Here is a 24654-nt window from a genome sequence, read left to right on the forward strand (position 1 = left end):
CGCGGCTTCCCCGGCGCGGCCGCGCCCCCGAAAGCGGGGTGGTGGCCCTTGGGGCGGGTCGCCTGGTTTGGCTTTGTGGTGGTTTTGTGGGATTTTTTGCTCTTGTTTTTTCGCTTTTTTTTTTTTTTTTTTTTTTTTCCCCCTTTCTCCTCAGACGTACCTCTTTAAAGTTCTTGAAAACTGACTACTTTTCACCACGGGGCCCGGCAGCCCGTTGAAAGGGAGAGGCCGGAGGTGGGCGCTGCCGGCCCGGCGCCCTGGGGAGGGGTGGCGGGGCCCGGCACCTGGCGGGCGGCCGGGCCTCCCCCTCACCGGGCGGCCGGGCCTCCCCCTCACCGGGCGGCCGGGCCTCCCCCTCACCGGGCGGCCGGGCCTCCCCCTCACCGGGCGGCCGGGCCTCCCCCTCACCGGGCGGCCGGGCCTCCCCCTCACCGGGCGGCCGGGCCTCCCCCTCACCGGGCGCTTCCCTTTCCCTCGCAGCTCAGCCGTCGATGGAAGGAGCGGTACCAAAGTGGCCATTAAGAAACTGTACCGCCCGTTTCAGTCCGAGCTCTTTGCCAAACGAGCCTACCGAGAGCTGCGCCTCCTGAAACACATGAAGCACGAAAACGTGAGTTGGGTCAGGAGCAGATGCCGCCCCCAAGGCCGTGGTTTGCACACCCTAAAACCAAAGAAGTTACATAGATTTGGGCAAAGCAGATGTGTAGCTGAATGGAATTCAGGAATATTTCAGCCTGTGTTTGGTTTGTGTATCCTTTATCGACAAACATCTCACACAAACGAGAATATTTTGTGGGAAACACCACTTCATGTCCGTGTCAGAAAGGTTGGTTGGGGAAGGTTAGGACCACAGTGGAATTTGTGCTCAGAGCTAGTGAGAGAGATTAAGGAACAAAATTTACAATTTCCCTCACTATATTCCTGTGAACTGCCAGAGAATGTAGAGCATGGGTCTGTGTCTGTGGATCTGGGGTGCCAACATCTCTTATGTTTTCTTTCTTTTCCTAAACTTGTATGAAGATGCCTGTGGTACACATGCATATCTTTGGGGAGAGAGTAGGCTTTTCCTTGGTTTTCATTGTTCATGAAACATACGAACGTTTTGAGATTGTACTAATGTGAAACAGGAAAAGTTCGTGAATGACTAAATAAATTGTTTTACTGGGAAGTGTAGAATAGGATACAGAGCTTTGCAAAGATTCCCATGTAATGTGAAGGAAGAACAACCGTAGAAGGAAGTGTAGAAAGTCTCATTGAGATAAAGATACTTGGTCCCGATAGTGCTTAGTGGTTTAAAAAAGTATGGACTCTAGGTGAGAAGGGTCCCAGGGTGGACTTGGAGAATGCATGGGGGGTGGGAGGGGAGAGAGAGAGTTTGGGGGGAGTTGCTAAAATTATGCTTTATAATGTGGGAGATTAGAGCATAGCTCCATTAAGATGGTCTTCAAGGAAAGCTAAGAGATCAAAAGCAAGGATGAGAGAAACTGATAATAACAATAGCCGGTTATTGCCGTTCATGTTGTAGCATTAATATTGTGAGTAGCAACAATATCTAGGTTTGTTCTGAAGAATAATCTGTGGGCTATCCTGACTGTCCAGAAAAAAAGAGACTTTTTCATAGACTTAAGAACCTGTGTGCCTGTAAATGTTTTAGTCTGAATCTTTTAATCCATTTGATTATTTTGCTTGATTCCTTTGAGGCAACTTCTTCATAAACCACTGCTGTATGTGTTAAAGAGTTAATGTTTGCAGGGAACTTCTGTGTCATGCATGTGGGCTTTCATACTCTCAGCATTTTCTTTACTGAACATTTGGGAGCAGAGCAGCTCGTGCAGTTGCCAAGCTCCTAACTGTGTCCAGAATTTTGAGATTATTCTGGGAAACGGAAGAAAAATAATCTGTTGGGTAGCATTTTCCACTCCTGGCAGTTTTCATGCAGTGTATGCCCTTCAGGGTAAACTCTGGAACCCCTCCATAGACTCGTTTGATAATTTAAAGAGTCTAGAAGAAAATGCTCACTGGGGAACGTGAGCACAATCTGTGAAAGTTACAAATCAATATATGTGAAGGAAGGGAATAATTCACAGTCCTAGGAAACAGTTCAGGCTACAGAAAGAGGAATCTGGTCTGCGTACTAAGGAAAAGTTTTACTATGAATTATGACATCTACTCATTAGAGAACAAAGACTGAATAATGATCCTGCAGGGATTTGCGGGCACCGTGGAAGCAGAAGCTGACTACTCCACCCATCTGTGATAAGGCTGACATGGCAGTACAGCCCATCAGGAGAATTTCCGTCTGCCATCCTAGCCTCACACCCTTATGTCAGTTGTTTCACTCAGGGTGAATTAGGAATAGCAACAATGCCTTCTAGGTTTTCCGGTCCCTGTGCTGATCTCGGGATACTCCTTTAGCCTCTCCACCAATGCAAAATTAAACCAGAATGGCACTGTCACTCCTTGTCAGGATTTTCAGCCCTCCGCTTTGACCCACCACCATTCTATCAGAGGCTTTTTTTTTTTTTCTTTGCGTATTTCCACCAAAGAATGAAGTCATTGTTCAATGTACAATTCCTGAAGTAATTGTTTCAGAGGCCACAATGAAATAGCAATGCCACTGTCTTCTCTTGTCTTGGGCATTGGTAATCTAAGTGTGTAGAGGATGTGGTATGTGGTAGCAACTCTTAAGGGTATTGATACTATGCATTAGGCTTGGGATATTGTTGCAATGTTGCACTAATCTGCCAGTACAAATCTTCATCCTGCTTTTTTCCGACTTCAGGATATAAACTACTTCAGTGTTGTTTATTTGATGGTTAAAATTACATCCAGTTTGCTCTTCTGATGTCTTTTTCTTTCAAAATTGCTTCTGTAATCATGAAGCATTTGATGTTGGATTACATGAAGAGTGTGGTGATTCGTTTGTTTCACTGTCATTACCTCCCGATGGACCATCTCTGCCATTCATAGCTTTTGGGGAAGTGTTGTGTTAAACATGTAGCAATATGTTATCATAGTTTATTTAACCCTATGCTGTATTCAGAATGATGGAAGAAATTGTAATGATCTGACACATTTTGTTAAAAATAGTATCTGTGATCCTCCATTAAGGTAACAGAAGATACCATTAAACTCATACCACAGTGATATATAATTATCAGCACGTCATGCTTCAGTGAAGAAAATGGAGGAAAACTGCTTAATACCCTAGATGACCTCCATTACAGACCCTCTGAGGAATACGCTCATCTGCTTAATGTGGGGCGGGTGCAGCACAACCAGGAGTGCTGTAAAAAATGAGTCATTCTCCTGAATTTTACTGGAACTGTATTTTACCTTGGAAGGGAAGCTAACTCACAGGTTAATTTGCTTGTCTATTTAGGTGTTTTCAGGAGGAGACAGCTCTGATTGCTGGCATGACTTGCCTTTGTAGCATATATAGTAGACATTTGTTCTCCCTAATGGCTCTCAAGTGTGATGTTACTTAAATGTAGTGAGGAATATTTCTATATAAACCATGCAAACTTGGTAGCATTGGACTTCTCATCAACTCTTTGCAAGCAAATCCAGAGGAGGAATGGTGTTGAGGACTAGGGGGCAGAGGCTGTGTGTGAAGAGGATGAGGCCTTGGCTGTTAGGAGATAAATCACAGCCCTTAATGGCACTGGTATCCATGTATTTGGGTTTTTTTGGTAGGCCTTTGAGAGGATCTCAGATGTTTCACAAAGCTACTTCTACTGCCTTAGAGGCAGTGTAATGCAGATCAATTCCTCAGACATTGCCAAAAAGAAAAGTTAGTTTCCAGTGGAATAAGCTGTCGGATCACTCTGTAGCTGCATAAACATATATTTTGGCACAAGAGAGGGAATGGTGTGAAAATGAGGAATAAAATCAGCTAAGACAGTATGAAGAAAGCACTGTTTTTGGGGTGGTTTCTTTCTTCATTTATTCATGCTAGCTTCAGGTACTCATCCAGTTACAGCCTTAGCTGCTCTTGATTATTTCTTCGACATCTGCTGCATCTTGCATAAAAGAACAGACTGTTTACCTTTAGGAAGGTGGTTTTTTTTTCAGTAGTGCTGTTTTTGTTCCCTGTTTCTTTCCATGCTGTGCTCAGTTAAAGTGAGGACCCTTAAAACTATATATTATGGCTCTGTCTTAAAACCAAAAATAGTGAAAATATGGTCAGTGCTAATTTTGGCCCTGGCCTTGGCTCTCAAACATTTGCATAGCTCTTCATTTGTGTATTCTTCTGAAGTTAATGGAGATGTCTGTGTATGCAAAGCTAAACCCAGACAAGTAAGCGGAGGTGCAGAACCTTTAGTTTCATTTGGCAAATAACTTGGATTTTCTTATGTACTTGGACTGGAAGTGATACCGTGATACCCACTTTTGTTGAAACAACTGCACAGTGGCTCATGCCCTTCTCACCTTCACGTTTGCTAACAGAAGTTTTGAAGTTGCCAGCAGGAGTGCAAAATAGCTGGCAAGGGGAGGTGGCACTGGAGAGAGGGAGAGAAAAGCAGCTCGTGCTGATGTCTTTAGTTACGTCAGAGTGGGGATTTTATCAAAGTGTGGTGCATACATGTGTGTATACATGTGTATATATCTGTATATGTATAAGCACCCACAGGAATTCTGAAGCAGTTCTACCAACGTAAATTCTGAATGTGTTTCTGGTGTAAAAATTTTGACAAATGCCCATTAAACGTTTCTTGGGTCAGTATATTCTACAGATGTTTTCTCTTTCTGGAAATCCCGTATGTAAGAGGCAACTGCAATATTTGTTTAAAGGTACTCTATGTTATAGAGTCATAGAATTATTTAGGTTGGAGAAGACCTTTAAGATCACCATGTCCATGCTCTCGCTCACTGCTCTGAGTGGAAACTGTTCTCTGCTGTATTCCCACATCAGAAGACCAGTGTGTGTTTTGCATTATAAGAACCATGTAGGGTTGGGGGTTTTTTTCCCCTTTTGGAAGGAACTCAGGTATTCAACAGACACCAAACTGTCTGTCTCTCTACAATTACATTTCTGAGGATGATGCAGGCCTTTACTTTTATGTTGGCTAATATTTAATTCTGTTGACTTCCGTATTTTGAAAAAATGTTGGGCTTTTTATTTATGCCTACGCAGTGTCAACCAAGGGAGGAGTTTGTTCCAGAGAAAATAGTGGGGCACTCTATGTTCCTGCCTTAGGAAGATCTTAATACTGACCTTTTGCAGTTCACTAGCCTGATGTGAGCATTGGAAGAGCAACAGCCTCTGCAGTGTACAAAATCAGAACAACAAAGGAGCAGTAGATGAGCAATGCCTTTACAGATGAAAGTGCGCTCACTGTGTTAGAAGAGGTTTCCCACAGCAAGTCCTGCAGGACTGAACCAGCTAAAATTTCACATCCTTTGGGAACACAAGTACCAGTAAAGTGCTATTCAGTAATCCTGGCTGAAGAGGGCAAATCTTGTGAGTCTTTATGAAAGCAAAAATACAGTTGTAACTGGATAGTTTATTGCTGTCAAAAGTTTGTAGGGCAGAAACACTCCTGGCTGCTTTTATGGGGGCTGAAATCTTAGCACAGCTAGTAAGGAGCTAACAGGACACCAGAGTCACTTATTGTGGTACTTAAAAGCCAGTAAATCAATATAGTGGTACTGGTTGCCATTTCTGCTTATTTTCACAAACCTGCCTAATAGGTGTTTCACCTAGGCTGGACTTCAGCTGATAGCCATTTATTCACACCCCAGCCTTGGCTACTAAGAAAGCAGACTGACTAGCTTAGTCCAGTAAATGAAAATAAGGAAGACAGCACTGAAACCCAAACCTTCTCTTTGGATTGCCATCCAAACCAGAGATGAAGATGTGTCTGTCTGTAGGATTTGGGTGTGTCCAGTGTTACATATGGGTCCTTTGAAAGAAGATCATAGTGATGCTCATGGGTATGGCTTGTGCTGACTGGCAGGAGAAAAGGAAAGGAGCTCTCAGTGCATCAGCAGGCATCTCTTGTGTCATGTAGTAGTAATTAGTGAGGAAGAAAAATGCAAGCCCTGTGCGTGGATAGTTAAAATTTTAAAAAGATTGAGACTTCTTAGTATAGTAAAAGGATGCAGGTGCCCTGTGATGTGAAACAGTGCAGGAACGTGAAGCTGAAGCTAACTTCATGCAGAAAATTTAAGGCAGCATAATATGTAGTTCAGTGGACCCCAGCAGCGATCTCTCTTAAAACATGTACTTGTGTTTGTAGCCAGAGTGCCAAAGCCACTCGACTTCACTGTGTTTTCATGCATAACATCTGCAAGAGAAAGCAGCACTTACTGTATGAGACATAACCTACATTACTTATTAATTTATACAAGATCTGAGTCTTTCATTGATGTGCTGCTGGTTACATCAGAAACTCCTTTAGAGAAATGCAATGTAACAGTCCTTGAACAGAAGTAGTCCAATAAATGAAAGTGCAGGGGAGGATAGAGATGAGCTCTTCATGGTTGTGCTCTGCTGCTGGAATAACGTTTTGAAAATGAGGCAGCTGAGCAGGGAAGGGCAGAAACCACCAAATCAATGCAAAGCTGTTATTTATTTGTTGACATTATTTGTTGACAGTAGTTAAAGTTGGTCAGGGTGATCATTATAAATGTATTGTCAGGGATAACAGACAATAGAGGTAAGAAAGGCTGGAGACACTGCCACCCACTGCCCACTGGCTTCATAGGGAAGAAATGTAATCAACCACGTAAATATATTGAGTAAAAGCATACCTGTGGAAAACAAGTTACGCCACTAGACGATAGTTTTGCTGTTACTGTGGTTTTGCTTTGCAGGAGGATGGGAGAGGCACAGTATTACACTCTCTCCTAGAGATACCAAAGAAGGTACCTAAGGGGAAGCTCCAGAAAATCAGTCAAATGGGGCAGTAGGAAACAAGATGCATCCTTTGTGGGCTAATTCATTTGAGAAATTACCTTTTGGCAGAGTTAATGGGGGGGAAAAATGAGACCCTGTAGGGGTAGTACTGCTGCTGAAATTGCCATTGCAGAGTATACTGGGTTCATTCCTCAGCTGTGCTTCCATCTCTGATAGTATCGGAATTGTGCTGAATTGACACCAAAAGTAGACCTACAGAAGGTTACATTCGTATAGGCCACACTATGAAAAATAAATGATTTTTGCAGTTGTTTCATGGTGTCTTACTTTTGTGCTTTGCCATTGTCTTTAATTATTGTGAAGTTTTTTTACAGATGCTGTATTTAATTGGGAGCGTTTTAGACAGACACGGGATTTTCCATGATATTATGGAGAAGGGAGTTTCCTACACTTTGTCCAGTTCTTTTTCTTTTCCTGAAGAAGTAGCTGGAGTTATATCTTCCTTGGAGGATTTATTTTATCCTGTACCTCCTTGTGCTTAATATATCTGCAGAAAGCTGTGACCTAAATGGAAATACTAATGACTCTGTTCCAAGGAAAATCATCCCAAAGCGCAGCTATTAAATAAAGATCACTGAGCAAAAGGAAATGGGTCCCTCACTTTTATTTTTAAATTGATTAACTATTAGTATGTCTTACAGTTTTGGAAATTAAAATGGATTTGGGGATTTTTAGAAAGCTTGCTTTGTAAAGCAAAAAAAGAAGTATTGTGAGATCCTTGACGTTAAAAGTTTTCTGGTTTGTTAAAATGGATTTGGGGATTTTTAGAAAGCTTGCTTTGTAAAGCAAGAAAAGAAGTATTGTGAGATCCTTGACGTTAAAAGTTTTCTGGTTTGTTATTTCAAATTCCCTTCAGCCGAGACTGAGTGTTGGTCTCGATGGTATCCTTCGCTGCAGAGGATTTGTAGCAATAATAAGCTTGTCTCCATGAGTTTGCAACCTTACCTCAGAAGTAATGTATATTGTATATAAGATAGTATTAAGTAACTACTGGGAACTCTGTTTTCTTGAATGGAGCAGCAGTGAAATGTTGGTGAACTTCATTAAGTGTGTTCTGGGGCTGGTATGTTCTTTATGGGCACGTGTTCTTCATGCTCCTGTGTTTCACAGCGGGTGCCTGATAATGCTTTGGTGCACAGGCGGATGTGGTACAGCAGCCACACAATTTTGTCCTCTCAGGTGTCTTTATTTTGTTGTTGTGATGTCCCTATGTCTTTCATGGCTACAGTCAGATGTGCGATGGGGTTTATTTTCTTACATTTCTTGCTTAGGTAAATGAAGGCATGGAAATACCTCCTTGAAGAGGACAAGCAGGACTTCTGAAAAAGTGGGACTTGATAGGGAAAGAAGTGCATATGGGATAAGATCACTGCTAAAACATTGACTTCCTTCTTTTTAATACTGAAATTTGTGGAGAGCATACAACATTTCTGGCTCTCTGTATGTATATGAACATGCTGCCTTAGGAAATGTCTGTAGAGTTGCATTGTGCTTCGCTGTTGTCATGTACATAGTCTTAATCCTGCTCTCCTCCCTTTCACTCCCTGCCTCCACATAGAAATGGAAAACCTTATGTAAAACTTCCATGCAGAAACCTAAAAAAATAATTTCTTGCTGTAATGATAGCACTGAAGGTATTACTTCAAATAATAACTGCATCCTCTGTGAGTTTAATTACTGTTCTGTGGTAGTTATATTACTCTTATTTAATTAGTTTCATATAACAGTCCTCAGGAAAATATTAGCGATTTTTCTCAAATGTGGCTACAAAGAAAGAGTTGTAATTTTCTGTCTTCACTTTTATTAGTTTTTCTGTCTAGTTCACCATCAGGACATTTTGACAATATCTAGGCTAACTGTAGTATTATACACTGAATGTGGAAAGACTAAAAATACATGCAGTAAGGATTTCATCACAGTTTGGGATCTTTATTTAAATGTTTAAATAAAGGAAGTTGTCTTTCTTGCATTTTTTTCCTCCATTTCTGCTCTCCTTCTACTTTGTTTCATGTAGTTTTTTGAAAGATAGTTCTTTTGGGGAACCATTAAGAAACAGTAGTAATGTTGAAAGTCCATCTTGATTGTTATCAAAGTAGACTTTGCAGTCCTTCTTTTAGTTAGATCTTTTAGTTAGATGAGAACATCAGCCAACATATATATGCCATTAGCCCTGTTTTCTTTCTTGAGTTTCTATTTTTATGCAGTTTTAGTCCGATATATAATCTGATGTTCTTAAACTATATGGTCATAGAGGTATGTCTGAACAAGGTTATAAAGGTTATGAGTCTCTTAGCTTGCTTTCCAGCAAACCCCTGCAAACCGGGGTCGACATGGCAGCCTGCACCTGGGAAACACAACGAGCAGTCCAGGGCTTGAGAGGCTTCCTCTGAGCAGACAAAAATGGTCATGAATTAGCAGTAGGAGTAGAAAAGAAGCAACTCTAAAAGCCTGTGCTGTTTAGGCACTGCCTGGATTAAGCAGCATCCAAGCAGAGATCTGGCTTTAGGCAATCCCAGCTACATCTTTTGGAGCTTTAAGTTCTCTATATTTAATTTGCTGAAGTTTAATGGGTTTAAGAGAAGCATTTGCAGTTACCATAATGCATCTAGTCAGCTGGTATAGTTCTGCTGAAAACTATACTAGTAGGAAAAATGTGGTGGGAAATCTCTTTTACTAGATTGTTACTTCTCTTTTGAGTGATAGAGTGCTTTTGTTTCATGAAAAATACTCTTAAGGAGAACGTAAGGTGTAAGCCATAGTAAATAATATTAAACTCTTGATAATTTAATCTCTATGAAAACAGTTTTTTCCTAGTTTCTTCTCCACACTCCCAATTAGATAACTGTAGTTTATATACCTAAATTACCCTGTTACTGAAATTAGAAGATGTTTAAAGTGTTCTTCATTGATAAGGAACAGGCCCAACTAGGTAAATAGCACTTATGACTGCTTCAGGTTATAAACCGATTTGTGTGGTTTATTTTCAATGCTTCAGTGGTTAAAGTTAAAAGAGGCTCTCTCCTCTTACATAAAACTGTTAGCCTCTGAACTTTTTGTTCAAGGAGATGCAGGTTTGTTGTTGTTTTTAACACAGAGTCAAGCAGCCCTCAGTTATAAAATTTAACACGTGACAAACCCTGGTGTTGCTAGGCACTACTTCAGGTATTTTTTCTGCCATCTTTATGCCTGTAGCTAATGTCTCACTATGGAAATGTTTTTGATTATTTTTTTTCACTTACCATGCAGTTTGGGATTTTTTTCTGTTAAATCAGTATTAATGCTTTTTTTCTTTTTCTTTCTCTCCCCCTCCCCCCTTATTTTAGGTCATTGGAATATTGGATGTGTTCACACCAGATGTAACACTGGAGAAGTTTAATGACTTGTAAGTTCTGAGTTGCTTGTGTTTGAGAGCAGGGCATTGTTGCTTGTGTGGGAGAAAGGGTTGTTGCTTTTTTAAATGGAGAATTCCAAAATTGTTGCGTCATGGATTTTTTTTTTCTTGATTTCATCTTAATAGAGCTCTTATGTGCAACTTCAGATTTGGTAGGCTGACAATTTCAGATTGTCATTAGAACCAATTATGTTATGAAGTGTGTACTTCTTTCAGCCTTTAGTAACTGGCAGTTTGGTGGATTCCCTAATCCACCTTTCAAGTATGATTTCTTGCTCTAAGGCCTAGGTTGCCCAAATGGACAATTTTTAACCCAAACAAGTAGGCTGAAAATGATCCTGCTCCATGACACATCTCTGTGTGATCCATCTTAATTCAAGGATTAGTTAGAAACTGCTGATGGTGCTGTGTTTTTTAGTGATTATATGTGCTGTGTTCTCTTGTACTCCCTGACTGGTTTCCCAGTCCAGTGGTCCAAACAGCACATGGTATAGATCATTTCTAGCACCGGGCAGGTACATCTCCCTGACATTTTGGCAGCACCTCTGACACAAGATACTTAGCATGTCTGCTGTCTTGCTTGTGGGTCCTGCTGCAGTTCTTGTGAATTAGAGCTACTAAACAGTGGTGAGAAGTCCTGTTGTGCTTAATGTAGATTTCATGTTACATTCATAGAAGTGTTCTGGGTTTCATCTGGTGTAGCTGTGTTTCAAAAAGACCCTAGCATATTTATATCTTAACAACAAAAGCTATCTGACAGGAAAATGTAGAAAACTAAGTACAGAAAACATAGACCATGTGTTTATTTTGGCCCAAATAATCAATACAATAATTGAGCCAAAAAGGATGTTGTCACAGAATGACGGAATGGCTGGGGCTGGAAGGGACCTCTGGTGATCATCCAGTCCAACCTTCTGCTAAAGCAGCTTCACCCAGAGCAGGTTGCACAGGGACACGTCCAGGTAGGCTTTGAATGTCTCCAGAGAAGGAGACTCCACAGCCTCTCTGGCAGCCTGTCCCAGTGCTGTGTCACCCTCAAGGTAAAGAACTTTTTCCTCACATTCAGGTGGAACTTCTTGTGTGGCAGTTTGTGCCCGGTGCCCCTTGTCCTGTCACTGGGCAGCACTGAAAAGAGCCTGGCCCCATCCTCCTGACACTCAACCCTGAGATATTTACAGTCATTGACAAGATCCCCCCTCAGCCGTCTCTTCCCCAGGCTACACAGGCCCAGCTCCCTCAGCCTTCCCTCACAGGGGAGATGCTCCAGTCCCCCCACCATCCCTGTAGCCTCCGCTGGGCCCTCTCCAGCAGTTCCCTGTCTCCCTTGAACTGGGGAGCCCAGCACTGGACACAGCGCTCCAGATGTGGCCTCACCAGGGCAGGGCAGAGGGGCAGGATCACCTCCCTCGACCTGCTGGCCACGATCCTCCTAATGCCCCCGGGATCCCACTGGCCTTCCTGGCCACCAGGGCACACCGCTGGCCCATGGGCAACTGGCCGCCCACCAGCACTCCCAGTCCCTTCCCCACAGAGCTGCCCCCCAGCAGGTCACCCCTGGCCTGTGCTGGTGCTGGGGTTACAGGTGCAGGACCCCACACGGGCCTTTGTTGAACTCCATCAGGTCCCTCTCCACCCAGCTCTCCGGCCTGTCCAGGCCTGGCTGAAGGGCAGCGCGGCCTCCTGGGGGATCAGCCGCTCCTCCCGGTTCTGTATCACCAGCAAACTGCTGAGGGTGCCTCTGTCCCCTCATCCAGGGCACCGAGGGAAAGGTTGGGCAGGACTGGACCCAGCACTGACCCCTGGGGAACACCATCTCCAGGCCTCCAGCTGGTCCCTGGGCTGCTGGTCACAACCTCTGAGCTCTGCCGTTCAGCCAGTTCTCAGCCCACCGCGCTGCCCACTCATCTAACCCACGCTGCCTGAGCTTACCTGTGAGGAGGTTATGGAGATGGTCAAAATGTCCACATTGCCTATTGTACTAGCATTTGATATAGCGTATGTAATAGAATGCACATGTATATGATTAGCATTCAAGCCCAGTGTGTTTTAAGTGGGAGCCTAAAATCATCCTTCCAAGTTTTAAAGGTGCATGTCAAGTAGGAGGTATATTATTATAGTTGAAACTGCAACAGGTGGCGATTTTGCTTTTGTGGTGGTGACAGGTGGCAAAATTTGCTTTCAAGACTTTGGGCAAGCTGTTAGAGATGAGCAGAGGCAGATGTGAACATTTGCAATGGAAGTGAAGAAACAGCTTTTGTGAATTTAAGTCAGATGGGTCATTTGAGGGAGACTTTCTTTTTGCTGACTAGTCATGAGATGTTGTCTGTGGCATATTGTATAAAGATCAAATTTGAGTGGATTTGTGCCTAGAAGCAGCAGAAGCAAGGTGGGTGGTTTCACCAGAGCCAGTCACTAAGGCTGGTCTTGTCTGACACCTGGGGTTTCTTAGCTGACTTGTAGCTCTCCTGTCTAGAGGGGAACATGCTCCTACTCAACCTGCCGCTTTGCTGTCATGCTCATTTAATCTACCAGTCAATGTATTAATGAAGATTGAAGACAAAGTCCCATCTACTTTATGAAAGAACAGTCCTTTCTCTGCTCATGCTTGTGTTGAACTTCCTTCTGTTTTAGAAGTTCAGCTGATTGAAATGGTGTACAAAATCAGGAATGCATAAGTCTTTATGAATTTTAAGTCCTACTCTACCAGCTGCTTTTCACCCCTTTCATCTCTGTTCCTTGCATTGTCCGTGCTTATATCATACACAACGTGCCAGAATGGGTTGTTGCTCCTCATTTTGTAAAACCTTGGGGTTTAACTGAAACTTGCAAAGAACTTAAATGCATTAACATCAAGTTCCCATTGAAGTGAATTATTAATTGGGTGCTTAACCTCCTCAGATTATTTAAGGACTCCAGCTGTGGGTTTTAAATACTTTTTTAATAATAAACATAAGTTTGCAAAGTTTTAAGTAGTAGGTAAAGTGTTAAAAGTGAGACCATACTGTTTGATCCCATTGTTGTCCTGTTCTAATACGTTGCTCATAAATTATTACAACAGTTTGGATTTTCAGACTCAGATAGGAGTGGGTTTTCCCTCTCTTACATTTTTTATTTCACCACCCACCTAGAACTATATTTGACTGGAAGAGATCTGAAGCCTTCAATTTGTAAACTTAGCAAATTGTATGTATGTAAAAAGTCTTACTTGTCCTTCTCATCCTGTTTTTTACAGTTCTTAATGGTTATATATTGTTTTGAACTCTGTCTATTCACATAAATCACTATCCATCCAGATCCCTGGGACTTGCACAGATGATGGCAGGCAAGCAAAATCCTGATGAATGCTTGAAGGTCTCTACCAGTAGTAAAAATGTGGAGATATTTCTCTTATTTCTAGTGCCCCACCTCTTCCTACCTCTGTTTTCTCTAGAACCGTCACTAAAGTTTTTTGTTGGTTTTTTTTATGGCTCATTCCAAATATTCATGACTTCTGGGAAAAAGTATTTAATAAGTCTGAGTCCGGGGAGAACTTAATATGCTTTCAACAGTCAGGAACATCAACAAAGTTAAACTCCGTTTTCTAAGTCACTTGGTCTGTTGATGGAAAATATTTTGTGTGTTATGCTGGGGGAAAGATAAGAAATGTCATTCTCTTCTCCGTATTTGCTCTGTCCTTCTACAGTTACAGAACTGAATTGCCCATCTCTTTTATCCGAAGAATAGCACATATGTTAGTGAATGCTGGGACTGGAAGCCTGAGTCCTGATGCCCAAAGTCATGGGGAAAAAACGTTTGGTACCTATGACGTGTTGGAAATACTGCCTGTAACTCCCAATCAGTGTCCCATCTCCCTTATAACTTTATATTCAATTTCTATTTTGTTTATAGTTACAATTCTAATAGAATAAATGAAGTTTTAATGCAGGTTTAACAGTAGAAATCAGCAGAATTATAATTTGCATATTTTGACCAGAGGAAACCCATTTTAGTCTAAATAGTAAAACGCGTAGCTATGAAACCGTGATGATATATAATTCTTCCTTTTATGGGAATGCATCTGCTTGCCTTCATAAGAAGAGGAAAACTGATGATTTTATCCTCAGGTGCCAGATGCGACTGGCTGTGTCTGTGTTCAGAGCTGACTTTAAGGATAGACTCTGAAGGATGAGTTTAACTACAAGCAATGCAAAGAACAGTTCTGGATCTTAAGTGAAGATTAGCCTTGAAATGCCAGCTTGGTATTCCCAAGCTTTCTGCCACTGGTATGTCTTACCAGTACTAAGTACTGAAGATCCCATGTTGTGATCCCAGGTGAAAATTAATGGAAGTTATTGTTGGCTCCTAGTTTGATAAACTCTATTTCTGTTATGTCTGACCTTGCCTATTTGAATGAACCATCTAGATGGTTTGGTTGCTGCTAGTTCAACGCTATGATCATGATTGTGAGATATGTAGCATTGGTTTCCTGTGTAGGTGTCTCTGAATTATCACAGGGCTCTTGGTCAGTTTCTTTCTAACTAGATCAGAATCTACACTCTTCTGATACCTAGCAGCTTTCCATAGTCAATGGCAGGGATGGGCAATACCTCTTTATGACAATCAAAATAGATAAAACCATAGAAACGTCGAGGGTATGGGGATGATGATGGAACTATTTCGTAAACGGAATGATATATAATTTAATATTGTCACTGAAATATAACATACAATTATTTTTCAATTTATTTGACAATTTAAAGTTACTCTGTCCTTTTTTCTTTCCTTTTTTTTCAAGCTACCTTGTCATGCCATTTATGGGAACAGACTTGAGTAAGATCATGAAGCATGAGAAACTAACCGAAGACCGAATCCAGTTCCTAGTATATCAGATGTTGAAAGGCTTAAAGGTTTGCCACTTTTACTATTATTCTGATTTCACAATATTTTTTCCTAGTAAACCATTATGGGGAGCTACAAATACTTATCATTTGACAGCAGGATAAAATTTATCTTGCCTTGTCTAGTGAAAGTAATGACATTCTACATTGTTGTTGTTAAAGCAGTTGTTCTGTGATGATAAATGTTATCTGGGTTTTTTTTTTTTTGTATGATTGTTTCGTCTGTGGCTTTTTTCAAGCAAAAAGAAAAGTTAATCATTCAAGATCTATGTAGTACGTTGTTCCAGGATGGCCTTGATTTCCATATTTAAGTACACCAGAAAGTCCCTGCTGTGATTTTTAGTTGCATTCTTCCCTAGTAGTTGATTTTGCTGCTGCTTTGCTTTACCTCTTACTGTGACTAGTTGGAAAGCATAGGGGCTAAGAATGAAACCACTGCTGAGTTCAGAGGCAGGACTTCCCTTGACTTGAGCCCTCAGCTATGTCATCAGCTTCAAATTTCTCTAACTGAAAATGATTCCGTGGCTTGCCAATACTGGTCTGACATACTGTTGCTAAGGCACTCTGCACCTAACTTGTTCTAAGTGGAGTATCTTTCTGTGCTCTTCTAAGGAGCATATATATATGTGTGTGTATATATGTGGGATTGGGTGCGTATGTGGATACATGTGTGGATATGTATATTTATACCATACTTATATGTATATATACCATATGTATGTATGTACCATACATATCTATCAACCTGCAGGTGTGGTATTTTGGGGTGAAAGTCTGATGCTGAAAGGAACTGTGAGCCCTATTTGACTCCTAGTGCTCTTGCTGGTTTTGGGAAGTGTTCAAGGACCACAACAAGTGTTGGTTTGGTCCGTGTGTGTTAAAAGTGAGTTCTGTGAAGTACTAAAGCTCATTGCTAAATTTAAATAGATAAGTCATTGGGATTATTTCTGTATTGAAATCCTTTCTGAGCCAGATGTCTGAATGTTTCCTGTGAAATTGAAAAGTATGTGTCCTTTGCATGACGTTCATGTAAAGAGTCTCTGAAGTCTCCCAAGTCTTGGCCAGCTTTGATAAAGAGGAAGGACTGTGGATTTTTAGTGACAAATCTGAGTGTAGGGTGGCTGAGAGGAGCACAAATAAATCACTCACGAGTCCAAACTAATAGGCACCTGAATTAAACAGCTGTGAAAGATGTCAGAATGGACTCCACTGAAAGAAAATAACTTTTTAATGCCTTTTAACAGACTTGCGGAGATTGAAAGGGACCTCTGGAGACTGTGTAATCCAACACGCCTGCACAAAGCAGGGTCAAACTGAGCAGGCAGCTCAAGAGTTTGTACAGTTGGGTTTTCGGTATCTTCAAGGTTAGAGATTCCACAGCCTTTCTAGGCAACTTGTTCCAGGGTTCAATGTCCCTTACAGCAAAATAAGTTTTTCTTATGTTTAAATGTAAATTCCTGTGTTTCAGGTTTTGCCCACTGCCTCTTGTCCTTTCACTGGGCACTACTTAAAAGTATCTGTTTCTGTCTTCTTTACTTGCCTCCATCAAGTATTGATGCACATTGATAAGATGGACCATGAGCCAGCTAAACAATCCTGGCTGTTGCAGGTTCTCCTCTCAGATCAGATGCTCCAATCCCATAATCTTCTTTATGGAGCTTCACTGGATTTGCTTCAGTGTCTGTCTTTAACTGGGAAGCCCAGTGCTGTACACACGTGTGTTTCACCGGAGCTGAGAAGAGGGGAAGGGTCACCTCCCTCAAGTTGCTGGCAGTCCTCTGCCTGATGCAGGAGGTTTTTGGTTGTCTTTGCTGCAAGGGCATATTGCTCACATTAAATTTGTCCACCAGGACCTCCAGGTTCTTTTCTGCCCAGCTTGTACTGGTGCATGGGGTTATTCCTTCCCAGGTGCAGGATTTTGTTGAACTTCCATGGGTTCCTGTCAGCTCATCTCTTCAGCCTGTGGAGGTCTCACTAAATGGCAGCACAACCATCTGGTGTATGAACATTCCTCTCAGTTTTGTATCGCTTGCTGAGGGTGCACTCTGTCCTGTCATCCAGGTCAGTAAGGAAGATGTTAAACAGGACTGGCCTCAGTACTGACCCTAGGGGGGATACTGCTAGTGATGCGCCTCCAGCTGGACTTCCTGCCACTGATCACAACCCTTTGGTCCAGGCAGTTCAGTCTGCCTCACTGGCCATTAATCTAACTCGTACTTCCTCTGTCTATGAGGGTGTCGTTGGAGAAAGTTTCAAAAGCCTTGCTAGAATCAAGGTAAACAAACCTTGACTGCCCTCCCACCATCTGCCAAGTCAGTTGTCTTATCATAGAAAGCTAACAGGTTAATAAGGCGTGATTTTTCCCCTTTGTAAATCCATGTTGACTACTGTCATCACCTCCCTGTCCTTGTTACATTTGGAAATGGTTTCCAGAATTATTTGCCCATTACCTTCCCAGGGCATGAGGTGTGACTGACTGGTCTTCCTCTTCCTCCTTGCCCTTTTTAACAACACAAAATTTGCTTTCCCATCGTAAGGAACATCTCCAGATCACCATGACCTTTCACATGGCCTCACAATGACACTGGCCAACTTTCCTTAGCATTCATGAGTGCATCCATTCCATTCGGGTCCAGGGACTTGTGTTTGTTTAAATGTTCCCTAATCTGATCCTCCTCCACCAAGGGTAAGTCTTCCTTGCTGCAGACTTTCCCAATGGTCTCAAGGATCTATGATTTGGCAGATGTTACTAGTAAAGACTGAGGGGAAAGAAGGCATTGAGTAGCTTGGCCTTTTCCAAGCTGCTGTCACCTGATGCTCTGCCCTGTTCAGCAGTGGGCTTGTGTTTTCCCTAGTTTCTTCTTGCTCTTGATGTGCATGTAGAAGCCCTTCATATTCCCTTCATGTTCCTCACCAGGTTCAGCACCAGGTAGGTTTCATCTTTTCTAACTCCATCTCTGCACACTTGGACAGTGTCTCTACATTCCTGCTGGGTGACCTGGCTCTGCTTCTGCCTCAAGTATATGTCTTTTTTATGGTTTGGTTTCCCTAGGAGCTCTTTGGTCATCATGCCAGCCTCCTGCCACCTTTGCTTGATTTTGTCTTCTACTACCTGTTTTTGTAACGTGCTGGCATTTTACACTGTGAAATTATGAAAGGATTCATAAAGGCTAGAAGGGACCATTCAGATTTGTCTAGTTTTGATCTGTGTAGGAAAGCTTCTTCTTGCAGCTGTTCTAGTAACTGGCGACTTAGCTGGAGCATGGTGTCTGGGAAGAATAATAATGTGAAATATTCTTATACTTGAACAGAAAGTATAACCAGACTCCATCCTTAAGTTAGTTGTTGGGCTTCTTCATTCTTTTTTTTTTTTTTTTTCTTCCTCCAGAGATAACCCTAACTGTAAGCCCAAGTTAAGCCTGACTGTTAATCCCCCCACTTTTTCTCAAAAATAATGATTATATTCATCTATATTTTATCTCTTGGATCTTATACTTTGTGGAATGCAGAGCCAACAGCTGTAGCAGAACAACATATCTTTGAATTTTACTGACTCTCATAAAGATGATTCTAAAATAATTTATTAGCTGTCCTATGCTTTGTATGTTTTTCTTCTTCATTTTTATGCTAAATACTGTTTATTATTGCTACTACTTTTTTCCTTTATTTGGCTTTTTAAAAATGGACTGTGGTTATTGAATTTTGTATCTTACAACACAGAAAGAAGATACTCTTTAAGCTCTGTGTCTGTCTATAACCTATATTAGTGATGTGATGCTTCTTGGTCTAGTTTAGTACTACAGTTATTAAATTACGATGTTTGCTTTTTGGGTGTACACAACTGTTCATCTTAAAAAGGCTACTACTTTTTTATTATTTTTTTCTTTTGGTGACACAATTCCAAGAGAATAAAGACCTTGACCTAGCTCTGCAGGCTTCAGCCAGGCTCTCCTGCCAGTGATGGCCATTTAATTCCTTTTGCTGCTCTGGAGACGCATGCTGCAATGAGGCTGTGGAACTGCACTGTCTGGAATTGAATGTCATTCCTTGGCTGCTGCTTGCACTGTACAATTTTGGTTTTACAGTCCTGTGCCTGCAACATACGACATATGAGCAGGCTTTCTGCTGCACTCATACAGAGATAAGTGGAGTCAGTGTACTAGAAGGTATGTTGTACAGGGATGTGCCTGTGCAGGGCTAGTATAGAACTGGTTTTGATACAGGAAGGTCTGGTACATCCATCAGGATGCTGATTCTTCCAGATCTATATTTGCATTGCCAAAAACTATTAAAAATAAATAATATCGTGGGATAGCATGCTGTTCCTGGACAGGAACATCAGGAACAGCATAGCCAAGATTCCTTTGTCTCTCAATACTTAACAGGTACAGAAGGGCAAGTAAATTGTTTTACTTCAATCACAAAACTTAGTAAATGTACTTTGTTGTGGACTCCTGCATTATTAATTTATCTTTGACCCTACCTTGGATTTTGTGTTCTTCATTTAGCAGATTTTCACTCACATAGCCTTTTACATATGCTAAGTAATTATCCTTTTTATTCTGCAGTTGTGCATTTAAATGCTGTAATTCTTATTTTACAAATGCAGAAACTAAAGCCAGTTTTGGGGAACTGGCTTTATTTAAACTACTGGGAATTGACCTCTGATCCGGGCTTTGAATGTGGAGTTATGATTTCAGTTTTGTAGTTAGTTCCCTAATTACAAAGCCATGTCCTATTAAGTGTTTCCTCAAGGACCGTAGCAGTGGAGTGGTCTGTTTAGTTGCAGGCAACTGTCTGGGAAACAGGTTTCCAGTAGAGGCATGCTATTCACCAGAGATGAACAACATCATTTGGGCTAATTTTACAGGCAAGCAATATATGAACTGTAAAAAATTAGCTTGAGTATAGTGGAAAGGATGAATAATGAATTTAATTCCAGTGAAGTGGCTTAGAAATGTATTTTGGTCCTAGTGGACTAGATTATCTCACAAAGACCAAGAGTGGAGTTTGTGAACCCCAAAGGTTGACACTGAAGTCTGCTGCATCAGTAAATGTGGAAGGCAAGTGGAGCAACTGCGCGTCGTTGACATGCAGCTGAAGAAAACAGAGCAGGAATTAAAGAGGATGTATTGGGCTTGTATGGCAGGGTTTAGTAGTGGGGGGCTGCGGGAGAAGACACGGAGAGCTGCCTGCATGTCAGACAGAGCCAGTTCCAGCTGGCGCCAAGATGGACCCGCTGCTGGCTAAACACAAGCCCGTCAGCAATGTTCGTGGCACCTCTGTGATAACAGATTTAAGGAGGGATAAAAAACACTGTGCAGCAGCTGTGAGAGAGGAGTGGAAAATGCAAGAGAAACAGCCCTGCAGAGGCCAAGTTCAGTGAGGAAGGACAAGGAGGAGGTGCTCCAGCTGCCAGAGCAAAGATTCCTCTGCAGCCCATGGAGAAGACCATGGCACAGGTAGCCACCCTGCAACCCATGGAGGACCACATCAGAGCAGATACCCACACTGCAGTCCATGGAGGACCACATGCTGGAGCACATGGATGTGCCCTGAATGAAGCTGTAGCCCACAGAGAGCCTGTGCTGGAGCAGGCTCCTGGCAGGTTTTGTGGCAAAACCTGTGGCTCACAGGGGACCCACACTGGAGCAGTCTGCTCCTGAAGGACTGCACCCTGTGGAAAGGACCCATGCTGGAGCAGTTCATGAAGGATTGTGTCTCATGGGAGAAACCCCATGCTGGAGCTGGGAAGAGCGTTAGAAGGAAAGAACAGCAGAGACAACATGTAATGAAGTGATTGAAATCCCCATTCTCTTCATCCCTCTGCGCAGCTCAGGGGGAGGATGTAGAAGAGTCAGGAGTGAAGCTGAGCCTGCGAGGAAGGGAGGCATGAGGGGAAGGTGGTTTTAGTTTTGGGGTCTGTTTCAAACTATCTGCTATTAAATTGGCAATAAATTAAATTAGTCTTCCCCAAGTCCAGTCTGTTTTGCCTGTGATGGTAGTTGGTAAGTGAATTCCCTGTGCTTGTCTCGACCCATGAGCTTTTCCATTTTATCTTCTCCCCCTGCCCTAATGAGGAGGGAGAATGAGAGAGTGGCTTAGTGGGCACCTGGTGGCAGCCAAGGTCATCCCACCACAGAGGAAGAGAGCAGGAAGGTTTTGATGTTCCCTGCTATTCCCAGGATTTTATTAAAATGAGAGCAGTTCTCATTCCAGTTACAAGGCAACCGGCAGGGATGCTGAGGTAGTCTTACTAAACTGACGTCTCTGGTTTCTGTAACTGTGTTAGACCTTCTGTAAGAATTAAAGACCACCTGTTTCAGCTGAATGTTTTGTCTCTTCTCCCACATTCTTGAGAGCACAACTGTACTTACCTCAAAATCACCAGCAAGAAATGAGACATTATTCAGCTGCTAGACTCTGATGTTTTGTCATTTCCTATTGCATAGTGGACATTTGAGAACAGACTTTACTGTATCTGTTCCATTTAATTTTGGTTTCTTCTTTATAACCAATTCATCCAGGCACAATAATACACCTAGTTGGATATATCTTTAAGAAATAGTAGTTGTCCAGTGCTTGAGGGACATTCTTGCAGTACTCTCTGTGGTAGGAAGTGAGTTAAACTGAAACCAGTATTTCTAGCATGCAGAGAAAAAAAAAATAGGTCAGTAATTTGTGTCGTCTTTTACAGATATCAGTAAGTTAGCTGTTTAAGAAAGGGTCTGCCAAGTTTTTTGTGAAAATCTTGTGCTTTGTAAGGTCTGCTGTATCTGGATTAAAGACAGCCCATCTGTGTTTACTTAGATTGCTTTTTTTTGTTGTTGTTGTTGGGGGGCGGGGGGGGAAGCATACACTTAGCTAGTGCTCAGTTGAGTCATTATAAGCAAAAAATACTTGCAACACCTGGGAAGGAGGAATATGCCACTCTGTAGATCTTAGTTGTAAAACACTTTCAACTTCCCAAGCTTAGGCCCTCATTTTTATAATGCATATTACATATTTTTTTCCATCTTTTAACTTTGATAGACTCTGTTTCTGGGATGGGGGTTGGTGTTAAAGATGTTACCTGCAATATGCTTTTGTCCTTTTTGTAAAGTACGTAAGTGCTTTATGGTATCTGTATTTACATCTGGTCAAAAGCAAGAAAGCTGTTCATCATTTTTGTCACATTGCATACGTCTGTTGTAACAACCTGTTTACATGTGGCAGTTAAATGCATGTGGAAAAAACTGCATGATTAATGCATTGTGAAGGGGTAAGAGATATTTTTGCAAAGCCCCCAGGTCAGTTCCTTAGAGGCATCGTTTCTACATTCTAGCTGTAGACTGGTTCTGGATTGGTTGTATACTGAAATGCTCAACAGGCTTGATTTTTTTGTATATAAATTCAGGTCAATAGAAAGTTCATACTGAGTTCAGGAAGATTTGTATCAAGCCCGCAGGTCTTTGCTCTTTAAGTCTAAACAGTCCTTGTTTGTCATTATTTTCTGTTCTTATCATTTTACTGTTGTCTTTCTGTAGAGAATGAAATACTCATTTCCTTTCTTTCAGGAGCCTTGAATTTATCAGAATTTAACTTCATCTGCAGTAGGAAAAAAAAAATGCAGTTTGACTGACCTGCCTCCCCTTTGTCTGTTTCTTAGTTGGGCCTTAGCCTGGCATTACATTTTATTTAAGTATGAACTTGCAACTTGGAAGGGCTTTCATCATTTTTTTATTTGACAGGAAAGCTGTGTATTGTCAAAGAGTACAGAAGACAAGCTGAACATAAATGTCTTTGTGTAGGTGGAAGGGGGCTGGAGTTTCCAGCACTTTCAGCCTTGGGTCCCTCTTCTGCAGGAGTGCCAGTTGGGTTCCTGTTCATATAGAGGTCTGGGGAGATGGGTGGCTGTATTTGGGAATGGGTGGATAGCTCTTGGGCCATACAAACACCTGTTCAAGCTTCGTTTACCATCCTTATGGTAGTATTTACCTGCTGTAGTTCTCTCCTGTTGTCATCTCTATTTACTGTCTTTTGTTCACATTTATATTGTATTTTCTGCTTTGCTTTCCCTTCCCCCTCTTACCCATTTCCTCTTCAGTATTTCTTTTCGTGCCAAATCGCTCATTTTCATTTTGCATGCTGCCTAGAGTACTTTTTCCTGAGTCTTTTCTAATTCCCTTTTGATTAGCTTTTTATTTTGTGTAGAGATTGCATATACAGACAAGAATGCTTAGAATTTAGACAACTGCTGGATAACTTCCTAGCACAATCTGAAGCTTGCATTCAAGGACTTATGCATGCTACCAGAAATTGTCTTTAGGGTAATGCAAAGAGCTCCTCCTGTGCTCCAAAGCATTTTGCTCATGTTAACTGGCTTCTTGAATCAAGTATTTTTCAGGTGAAGTGGTAATAACATTGTGAAGGATAAGTTTGCTCTGATCTAGATGTTTTTGCTATGTTAAGAGTGAAAAGTCTGTCAATAAATGAATAATTTAATGAGGAAAATCAGTAAGAATAGGATCCAGTTTCAGAAGGTTTTTGAACTGAAATGGAAAATTCTGAACAAGGTTTGGTGTTGCTCCAGTGCCGCTACCTGCCAGGAGATAATAAAATGGAGTTAAAAAAATACTGCTAGTGTTAAAGAAACACTGCAGCACAGCACCAGTATTTCAGCTTACAGAAAGACTGATGTGTACATTAGCACCAGGAATAAGTGCTATTTCATGTGATCTCAGTAGTGTTGTATTAAGAGGAGTGTTTAGAAAATTTAGTTCTCCCCAAACTGTTAACATTATTTTGATGCTGTGAACAGTCAGGAAACCTCCAGTGGGGTGAGAACACCAGCAAAACCACCCTCTTTCCCCCGAGATGGTGAGTTTAACTAACACTCTTAAGGGTGCAGTCCTTTTAATTCCAGTTTCTACATGCCACATTCTTAGGTGCAGAAATTCTGGGGTCTGCCAGTTATTTCCTTACTGTGTACAGTCATACCAGCAAAAATATCCTCTAGAGTATTTTAAGCATCTGCTCTGGAAAATCAAGAGCCTTCAGTAAGAAGACACTGAAATGGTTTAGAGTGCAAGTAGTCACTGTGTCACCCTTGATCAAGATGGCTATTGGCAGAAGACATCATCTTTTTCTTCATTTATTGGGAGTCTAACAGATGCATTTCTTTAACAATAAATAAAAAAAAAAAGCCTCTGTATCCTCTCTGGTCTTCTCATACAAATGACAAACTTCCTTTTTCTTTGTCTGGTTCCTCCCATCCCAATCCACTTCATGCACATCCATGACGGAGACAACATTTGTAGTTCTTCATTTGCTGTAGTGCTTTTACAGCCTACATTCTGGGAAACAGCCCTGCACCCTCGGCCCCTTGTGTCTGCCCCAGGAAAATCCTGTGAAGTGCTTTGGCATTTCCTACAGGTGATGTTACACCTGGCCTCTCCTGCAGTAATGTGTAGCGGGAACTGGTC

At 41.8% G+C, this 24654-nt stretch overlaps 1 protein-coding gene across 3 annotated transcripts in view; it reads left to right on the forward strand.

Moving 5' to 3' along the window:
- MAPK12 (mitogen-activated protein kinase 12) overlaps positions 1-24654 on the forward strand; it is a 60841-nt gene that overhangs the window by 5632 nt on the left and 30555 nt on the right. For all 3 annotated transcript variants that reach the window (XR_013929181.1, XR_013929182.1, XM_080393973.1), the window contains exons 2-4: positions 481-610; positions 10246-10304; positions 15088-15199. Coding sequence is in view for 1 of the 3 variants with exons in the window: in XM_080393973.1 (XP_080250099.1) it covers positions 481-610; positions 10246-10304; positions 15088-15199 (301 nt within the window). In the remaining 2 variants the exon portion in view is untranslated. The remainder of the gene's footprint in view (positions 1-480; positions 611-10245; positions 10305-15087; positions 15200-24654) is intronic.

This window comes from Falco punctatus (genome assembly GCF_963210335.1).
Source record: "Falco punctatus genome assembly, chromosome: 6".
NCBI classification, from domain to species: domain Eukaryota; kingdom Metazoa; phylum Chordata; class Aves; order Falconiformes; family Falconidae; genus Falco; species Falco punctatus.